The sequence below is a fragment of the Callorhinus ursinus genome, unplaced genomic scaffold (genome assembly GCF_003265705.2).
Source record: "Callorhinus ursinus isolate GAN/ISIS: 27379988/994484 unplaced genomic scaffold, GSC_fseal_2.0 scaffold20, whole genome shotgun sequence".
In the NCBI taxonomy this organism is placed as follows: domain Eukaryota; kingdom Metazoa; phylum Chordata; class Mammalia; order Carnivora; family Otariidae; genus Callorhinus; species Callorhinus ursinus.
This window is the reverse complement of record NW_027397082.1, coordinates 17,831,401-17,841,196: the sequence shown is the minus strand read 5'-3', so window position 1 is coordinate 17,841,196 and position 9,796 is coordinate 17,831,401. Positions and strand designations below refer to the sequence as shown.

The following is a 9,796-nucleotide window of genomic DNA, read 5'->3' as shown; positions in this document are numbered from 1 at the left end:
AAAAAAAAAAAAAAAAAAGTGCTGGGGACTGAGGGCGGGAGTGGGGGGGGGCTGGAGTGGCCCCTTCGGTCTGCTCCAATGCCTTGGTGGGTTGGGGAAGGGCCACCTCCCAGGATGAGAAGGCAGCTGGCCTCCTGGGACCCACTAGACACTGTACAGTCTCTCTCTCTTTTTTTTAAAAGATTTTATTCATTTGAGAGAGCGAGAATGAGAGAGAGCACATGAGAGGGGGGAGGGTCAGAGGGAGAAGCAGACTCCCTGCTGCGCAGGGAGCCCGATGCAGGACTCGATCCCAGGACGCCAGGATCATGACCTGAGCCGAAGGCAGTCGCTTAACCAACTGAGCCACCCAGGCGCCCCTGAACAGTCTCTTATTCACACTCTGAAAACCCCTGAGCTCAGGCACCAGAACAGAGTTCAATTCAGGAGCTGAGTGTTGCTCTGGCTGGCTTTCCCACGTCGAAGCTGAAGCTGGGGATTTTTTTTTTTTTAAAGATTTTATTTATTTATTTGACAGAGAGAGACACAGCGGCGAGAGAGGGAACACAAGCAGGGGGAGTGGGAGAGGGAGAAGCAGGCTTCCCGCTGAGCCAGGAGCCTGATGCGGGGCTTGATCCCAGGACCCTGGGATCATGACCTGAGCCAAAGGCAGACGCCTAACAACTGAGCCACCCAGGTGCCCCTGAAGCTGGGGAGTTCTTTGGGCTCAGGGAGACAAGCTCTTTTTGCCCTTCTTCTCCACTCCACCCTCAGAGGCCCATTTTGCTGAACAGAGGCAGAGGCACAGCCGCGGGGGTGACTCTGACCCCCCTGGGCATGGTCCCAGCAATCATACATACCCACATTCTTCCCAGCAGCCACCCCTCTCCACCCACGAGCATCCCACCCCACCAAGCTGCCAGCACTGTAAAAATTGATCTCTTCTAAAAATCGATCAGCCAGCCTTTTCTCCATGGGGCAGGTTCGTGGTAGAGCCGCACTTATTTTTAAAGTCTGATAGCGGCGGCCTATTGTGATCATTTAAACAGAATTCTTTGAGCTTTAGAAATCCCTTCTATAGGACGGCCATGGAGAAGCCAGCTAATCTCAGAGTCGGAGGCTCACTGCTTCACTGAACTGGAGAAAGCCTGTTTACGCTAGCCTGAGCCCTCGATGTGAGAGGGCTTTTTAAGGACCTTGTAATTTTTCTGGAATTAAACCTCCCACCTCTCCTTACATTCCAGATGTCATTACAGTCAAAAGTCATAAGAATCTGCTTCCCTGTGTGGCTGGCCAGGGGGGTGGGGGTGGGGTGGGGACGAGGTATGTTTCTGTGGTGACTTGTTTGCGAGAAAGGTTTTCCCCACCCCTCTCTCCAAAGGGTGAGGATTACATACACAGTCTCCTACCTGAATGACAAGATGGTTTAATCATCGGCCATCCTCACCCCCACCCCCAGGCCGCTTCCCACACTAGCTTGGTTGGTGTTGGTAAAAATCACTGCCCAGCACCAGCAAACACTGCGGTTTCAGAACCATAGGGGGGAGGGGGGTGGGTAGGGAGGAATGTAAGGGACAGGTCAGGAAATAAATGAATGCAGCATAAGCTGCTTCTTCCTCTTTTCCTTTCTTCTTTTCTTTTTTTTTTTTTCCTGAAAGAAAAAAAGCCCACTGGAATTGTCTAAACTGCAATGTAATCTCTTGCTCATTTAAAAGATCTCATTTTCTAATCATGTGCTTTGAGACATTTAATACTATTTCAATTATGCAGAGGAAATAATATAATTCCTTTATTTGAAGAATGATACTGAGCCTCAGAGATCAGTTAAAGCTGCTGGAACGGGGATTCTTTATAAACTGTGTGGTTCCCTGCCTTCAAACAGCTGTAGCTGTACGCAGATGGAAAAACATTTGGTCAGAAAGCAGCAAATTAGTGTTTTTCAGGACAGAATTCAGCTCCCATAGCTCCTGCGTCTCTCCATTCGGCTAGATTTTATTTCTTCTTTGCATTGACATTTTTGCAGACCCAGTTCATGCCGTCCTTTGAGGGAAATGGGCAGAGAAAGGCAGTGTTAGTTGTAAGAAAAGCACTCCACACTCAAGCCCGGGGAAGGAGCGGGGGGTTGTCCGGGTCCTCCCTCCCCAACCTCAAGCTCCAGGGAGTTTGCTTGCCCCAGGGGCCCACCTGGGTGACCAGGGACAGTGGCCTCCTGGGGAGGAGAAGGGGGGCCTCTGAAAGCACAGGAGGGAGATGGGAGGGGGAGTGCCCAGTGTCTGAACTTGAGATGGATCCTCAGGAACTCCCTCTGAAAAAATAAACACATCTGCCTGGATCCAAGACCTGATTGAAGAGCTATCAGAGATTCCAGCCATTTTTGGCTTTTTCTAAAAGCTGACCTTTGCCAGGGCATTAAATTCTATAAGCCACCCTTCTGGTGCCCCAGTGTGTTTACAGTGTGACAGTGTACACTTGGGTTAAATTAAATTTTTTTGGAAAAACAAACCAACTGTAGTGTGTGTTACTAGACACACACTGGGGCAATGTGCATTTATTTCTCTTCGTGCAGCACTACACATAGGTTTCAAACGGCTGGCCTGATTCTTGCAGCTTTAAGCACTACCAAGCTGAGGGACTGGGGAGAAGGTTCCCTTAAAGGCACAGTGACCTTGAAAGTGTCCTCTCTTAGAAGGCTGGAGAGGGACAGGGGTAAAAACCACACAATGCCTACAGCCACCTGGCAGGCAGCATGATTTCCCATGGATGCCAGGCCTGCCAGAGATGACCTCCTTTTCAACCCCCTCTGGAGCCATCCCTGAATGCTCTCCCTTTCCCCAGAATCTCTCCGACCTTCAGGGGTGTGCGGAGTTCCCTCAGAAGCCCGGAACAAAATCAAAGGAGGCTCCCGCAATGAATCCCTTTCCTCTGGCATCTGTAACACATACTCACTGAGGTCCCGGCCACATTTGCACATCTCAGGGCATACATGACATGCAGAGCCCGCATTTCCTGTGACCATGGAGCTAGCAGTTGAACCTGAACAGCTGAGACAGCTTAAAGTAATAAATATCAGCTGACACCCTTGGCCGTTCAGAGCATTAATCCCATAAACAATACATCACTGCAAAACAACCAGCAAGCATCCTATCTCCTGGCTAATCTGACCATAACCTGAATTTACAGTGATTAAAACTCTGTCAGTTGCCATCAGAGCACTTGGGCAGGAGAACCAGGTAATCTGTTGGCTGTCCCAGGGCAGACCTTAGGGCGTTTGCCAAGATGTGGCTGGCCACCGCCTGAAGCCCAAAGGCAGACAGCACCTGGCAACAGTGGGGGCAAGGGTAGGGGGTGCCGAGGTGGGAGAAAGGTGGACTCCAGATGTGTCTCCAGTTACAACTGGGTCAGTTCCTTACTGTGAGAAGCTGAGACCAATTTTAAGACCATTTTATGAAAAGGATTAATTTAAAGAGAAGCATGTTTAATTTTAGTAGCTAATTGGTTTCCAGGAAAAAAAAAAAGATCACCTGCCAGGAGACAAAAAAGATTTTACAAATAAAAGAGGGATGAATGAGATAACCATCTTCTCTTTGCCTTCGAAGCTGAACAGCTCAGCACTTGTGTAGCACGTTCCACCTTCAGGAACCTGTACAAACACTGTCAAAGGTGTGCACCTTCATATTGTCTCCTCTAAAGAGACTTGCAGATTTTATCAGATCATCTTCTCAGAGAAATCAGGAACTGTTTTCCCACACTACACGAATGGCAATTTTTCCTCTTGTTTTATGGCTGATTATGGGGGGGTTCTTTTATTATATGTAACTGAACATGAATGCAGTCAAAGAGATAGGAAAAATATTTACTCAGCTGCAGGAACCCAAAGCAGAATGCGGAGGGTGAGGGGCAGCCTCTTCCTGGGTATCTGTTATGGAGGTGGAGGGGACTTCAAGCAGGGAGCCCTGCTGTGAGGCAGTGTCTTCCAGATGTCTGCGAGGGCCAGGGGTGGCAAAGCCCTTCCAGCCACAGTCTTGCCGACAGAGGGCGCTCAGAGGTCAGGCCCCAGCGGCTGACCTGCGGGCCCCCGGGCCTCCACAGCTGTGGCCCGTAACCTGAAGGAGTGCGGGCAGCACGCGGAGATGGACTCGGGACAAAGCCGTGTGGCTGCTCTGGCTCTCGGAGGCTGCCCCGGTCTCAAGTGTCTGGAGGTTGGGGAATGGTCCCTTTCTTGTCACTACGCAGAGGAGAACCTGAGCTGGAGGTAAGAGGTGTCGGGGAGGCCATGGTTCACGGGCTGATGCCTCCTCAGTCAAAGCAGGGACAAGCTGTGCCAAGTTGCCCCCTGCAAAGGAAAGACAGTGGTGTTGCCCAGGAGCCCTGACAGGAGGGTCCGTGTCAGACTGGCCTGAGGAGGTGTTTACAGAACCTAGCCTGGTATCATGGTATCTGGCCTCCAGCAGACGTGAAATTTCTATCTTTTTGAAATGAATCCTCGTAACAACGCTGTGAAGTAGGTACTATTCTAATTTCCACAGCCCGGAGGAGGAAATGGGGAGCCAGGGTCGTGGGAGGTAGAGGCAGGCCGTGAACGCAGGCCAGAGCGCCAGCCCCTGGGCTCCCCAGGCAGCCCCACTTCTCAGGGAACGCCGCCAGCTTAGACGACAAGGTGCGGGTCACCCTGCAGCTGGGAAAGGGAGCGGTCCAGGCTCTGCGTGCTTAGGACTTCCGGCTGACATGGGGCCATGGCACAGGCGGGACCCCCAGCCAAGTACCCTGCACCGCTCTGCTGCCGCTCTGGAGGGGTCGGAGGCTATTTTTGGTCACTTAACTCTCAAGATTCCCGTGCTGCGTGTGGAAGCCTGCGTATTTCCCTTGCTGCGAGATCCCAGCGGATGGGCTATCTGCCAGACCACCGCCGGCAGCGGCCGCTCCGCACTCAGAGGAAATGAGCCCAGGGACCTTCTGCTCCCCATGTTTGCGCTAGTGCACCCCACTGCGCTTGCCTGAATTTGGAGACGCAGATGACTGAGGAAAGGTGATTGTCTACCTGAAGTAGGTTACTGCTCTGCCTCCAGATGAGGAAATGAACTCATAGGTTTGTTGAATGGTTGAACCTTTATTGTTAAAAACTGGTTTGACCAAATTTCTGCACATTTGATCTCTGTCATGGGATGACAGTCTTAGGGCATGGGTAGTCCTCCCCGGCACCTCCTCCTGACCAACCTTGCTGAAACCCAATTGGAATTGATTAGCTTCAATTCAATAATAGAGACTAAAGAGAGTCCTTGAACCTCAAATACCTAGCTTTGTTTAGCATCATGGAAAGGAAAAAAATTTTACATCTTACTATGTCATGATATTGTTCCCTATGTTAAACACTGGGAAAAATACAAGGCTGCGCCTAACCAACTAGGTGGAAATGTAGGAGTCCAGGACCCCTATGCTCCAAGACTGAAGGTGCAATGCCCCTTTCTTTCTTTTAAATTTTATTTATTTGAGAGAGAGAGAGAGCGAGAGCGCACGCACAAGTGAGGGTGGGGCACAGCAAAGGGAGAGGGAGAAGCAGGCTCCCCACTAAGCAAGGACCCCAAGGTGGGACTCCATCCCAGGACCCCGGGATCATGACCTGAGCCGAAGGCAGACACTTAACTGACTGAGCCACCCAGGTGCCGTGCGATGCCCCTTTCTATGGGAAGAGTGACTGTACTGCTCCTTTGAACTTGTTCTTTCTACCAAGCATCCATCACTGCCTGATGGTTGGAAGGAAGCAGTAGCAACCATGGTTGGGCGGGCCTGGTTTTTAACGTCAGGAGGACTACACCGTCACATCAGTAATTGCTTTAAGATGACGAGCTCAGACCCCTGCTGAGCATCACAGCCTATCCCATCGTGCCACAGGGTCCCAAGGGCCAAGGAGCAGCTTGATGCAGTGTACGTAAAATACTGCTCACTATTATATTTTTTTTCTGGTGACAAAGGTACCGCACCAGAGAGGTAGCAAAATCACATGTTCCAAGTTTGCTTTCTTGGTCTATAGAGAGGTTTGAAAATTTAAAAATAGCCCTGAGGTCTGACTTGTAGATAGGCAGTTCCATGTACACTTGGAGTCAAAAATAACTGACGTCAGGCCTTAGAAAGGAGGGGTAAATGTCATTTTTTAAAATATTGAAATTCTGTTGGCTTATTAAGGGCAAAGTCTCCTAGATCAAGGTTAAAAAAAGAAACAAAACCCAGAAACTTGGCCAGTGAACGTTTAGTGGCCATATGCAAAGCGCTCTGAAAGACAGCTCCCGCATCAGGCGGGGCTTAGGTTGCTGGTGGTCCTTTCTATGTCTGAGATGACTGTGAGCCCGATTACTCCTGTTTGGAGCAGGAAGATCGGGGATGTGGGAGAGATGTGGGAGAGATGGTGAGCATCAGGTGGAGGGCACGGAGAGCAATCCGCAGGAAAACCTTCCAGTTCAAAGCTACCGGCGTAGGCAGGACTCCGTGATGACTGAAGCTAGAGGCCAGGCTGAAACTGCTGATTTCTGCTTTGAAAGGAAATTCTAATCCAGTATAATTTCACTTAAACACACATGGCATTGTAGAGAGCGAATATCTGCAACCACCTGAAACTACAAGAGCAGAGGAGAGCCATGCTTCGGGGTTCCAGTTCAGGTTTGTAGGTGGAAGAGGGATCAATTCCTCTACCTTTCTCTGGCTCTAAGCCAGATCCTCTGTTCACCATCTTCTAGACATGGAGGGGAAAGAAGAGCGTCTGGAGCTAGATGCTATGCCCTGGGGCAGGCTCTAGCCCCAAGGGCCCGGAGGGCAGATGCCCCCGTGTCTGTAAGGCAGTGTGGCCGAGGGGGCTGCAGGTTTCCCATCCCAGACATAGTTCAGTTTCTCCTCTCTCTGCATTCAGCTCCTTGACATTAACTGGGTCTCTTCTGATCACTCCTCTGGACTGTGGGCCTCTCAGCAGGACAGAGTTTCCAAGATTGATGTTCTCCTTCAGCGTCTAGTGCCCTTTACCTAAGCTCTGCTCTTGACAGTTTCCCATGAAAACCTGCTTTAATCACATGATGGCCTGGCCTCCTCATCACCATCAATCAGGCAAAGAAAGACCTGTTCTGAACTCTCCTGAAGCCCCCAAAAGTCCATTTCCATATCCAGAGCAGGGGCTGTCGAACCACACATATTTATTTGCCTTCAGAATATCAGGTAGAACAAGAACCTCGAATCATTCCCAGGAATCACTAACTTTCTTCATCTCAAATCATGTGTTGGAGCTACTCTGCTATCAGTCCTGAGGGTTTGGCTCACCATCTAGCGGACCCGAGCCTGCTGCTCAGCTCACCCACCGGAGGGTGTTACTTATCGGTATGAGACAGGTCTCACAAATGCATTGAAGATGAAACACATACACTCAAACACAATGTAAATAGGGACACTGTCTTTGAACACCTGAAACTGTAACAGAAATCCCAGGTCTTTTTAAAAAACCTTGGTACATTTTCTTTCAGGGTCATTAGAGCTGTGGTGCCAGATGTTACTTGACCCATTTCATGTCTGATCATTTTGGTAGGTTTGCCCATTACTGACCAGCTTTCAGGGGGCAGTGGGTGGAAGAGTGGGAGGATGAAATAGGAATAAGGGCATTTTAGCAATTATTACACAGTATCCATGCCTGAAAGTGATCTTATGGACATTTTTCTAGTGACGTCTTTCATTCTGAGGAATACTTAAAGCCTTAATTAATCAGAATCATTAAAGGCCTACACTTGGACTAAGCAATGCAGGAAAAGAATTCCAAGTAAGTGACTCTTTAAATTGAAAACCAAGAAACTGGCTGAGTGGGCAGGAGCTGAGGTCAGAGGCATTACCTGAGGGAGGGACACGGTCAATCAGTGCCTCACAATGAAAAAAGCGTTTCCACAGAAAACTCCCTGACCTTTCTCCAGTCCCCAAAGGTTACCATTAAAGGACAATAGACAGCAGATTCCCTTCTTAATTAACATTTTTATTAAATAACCCATTTCAAATAATGGTTAAATTCTCTAAATTTATATCATTCTATTAACCATAATCTAATCTCATTAACCTTGAAATCCCAGTCTTAACTACCCAATTCTATACACCATGGTACTATCTACTAAACTAATTAAGTGACCTTCAAACTATTTCTCCTCCGTATAAAATCATTATTTTTCTTGTTCACAGTTCTTTGTTGTATATCTCTTGATATCATTTCCTGTGAATCTGGTTGCTGAAGGTCCCTGATCTGAGAACATTCTGCACAAAATCAAACCACACATGACATCTCACTTGATTCAAACTGGTTGATTTTAAAGCCCTCCCTTGCCTACCCCCACCCTCAGTCTGATAGCTCACTGCCTCTTTTTTGGCATAAAGATCCTGTGACTTGAAGGGAACTCCACTTCCATGGTGGGTGACACAGCCACGAACACCGAGCTCTCTACCCTCCTAATCTCTGCCTGACCGGAGAGGGGCAGTGGGGGTAGTGGGGGCTGGGCAATGAGGAGTGCTCATTGCCCAGGCTCCTCTGAAGAAGCAAGCACCCTTGACTTGAATGCCAATACTCTAAATACTGATTCTAGATAACTCTAGCCCTCCTTTTGACATCCCTAAGGCTGGCTGAAGAAAACAAGAACCTCACTGCTAATTCCAGCTTTGCTTTTTCTTCCTTTCAACACTCTGGCCCAGTGAAGAAGATCACAGAGCTGTCAATTCCCATTTTCTCAGGAGTATGCACACAACATGTATTTTCGCTAGTACCACCTTTGGAGTCTGCAACTCAAGACATTTTCTACCCCCCCCTTTTTTTAAATTTTTAAGTTATCTATACCCAACATAAGGGCTCAAACTCACAACCCCAAGATCAAGAGTCACACACTCTACCAATTGAATCAACCAGGCACCCCTGTTCTCTACTTTATATATTATTTGTGTTTTAAACCATTTAGAGAGGCAGAATCCTCTTCCTGAAGTAGTTTGTACAAACACAAGAAAGCTATTTATCCTTTCCTGGGCTGCCTCGTCACCAAAATAACCTCAGGCCTCATGAATACCATTTTATGCACAATCCAGGGAACTGCCTTAGGCAAAACTTGGGTTTCTTTTTTTAAGTGAGAAGCTAAATAAAATGATCAGAGTTTACCTATCAAAAACATGCTGGGCTGGGCGCCTGGGTGGCTCAGTCGGTTAAGCGACTGCCTTCGGCTCAGGTCATGATCCTGGAGTCCCGGGAACGAGTCCCGTATCGGGCTCCCCGCTCAGGGGGGAGTCTGCTTCTCCCTCCAACCCTCCCCCCTCTCATGTGCTCTCTCTGTCTCTCATTCTCGCTCTCTCAAATAAATAAATAAAAATCTTAAAAACAAAAACAAAAACATGCTGGGCTGTAGTATACTTGTTGGACCAGCTTGTAAATTAAGCTGAAAAATGCAGTTAATTTGAAACCTGGTAGAAATATAATCACATATGTGATTGCAATTTTATAGAGGAGGCTTGAGAAGAAAAACTAGTGTGATCCGTTCCTTTGTCCAGTGGGATTAGGGGAGAGGAAAGAACTTTTCAGTTTTTAGTTTTATATACTTGTACATGATTCACAATGAGAATGTATTACTTTTATAGCCAGAGTCTAGGATGGAAGGAAATACGTTAAGACTGAACGCCTGCCCCCTCCCAATCCTAAACCTCACAGGGACCCACAGAGCTCTGGCATCTGTTCTGGGGATGCAGCCAAGGGCCTCTCTGGCTATCTGACAGCCCCCATAACACACACACACACACACACACACACACACACACACACACACACACA

General features: G+C 48.4%; 1 protein-coding gene across 2 annotated transcripts in view; it reads right to left on the bottom strand.

Moving 5' to 3' along the window:
- Positions 1-1,751: 1,751 nt before the first annotated feature.
- The window catches only part of ARL3 (ARF like GTPase 3), a 115,433-nt gene continuing 107,388 nt past the window's right edge, over positions 1,752-9,796 (bottom strand). For both annotated transcript variants that reach the window (XM_073904261.1, XM_025880546.2), the window contains one exon: positions 1,752-2,019. In XM_073904261.1, coding sequence (XP_073760362.1) covers positions 1,972-2,019 — 48 coding nt within the window. In that variant the 3' untranslated portion in view covers positions 1,752-1,971. The remainder of the gene's footprint in view (positions 2,020-9,796) is intronic.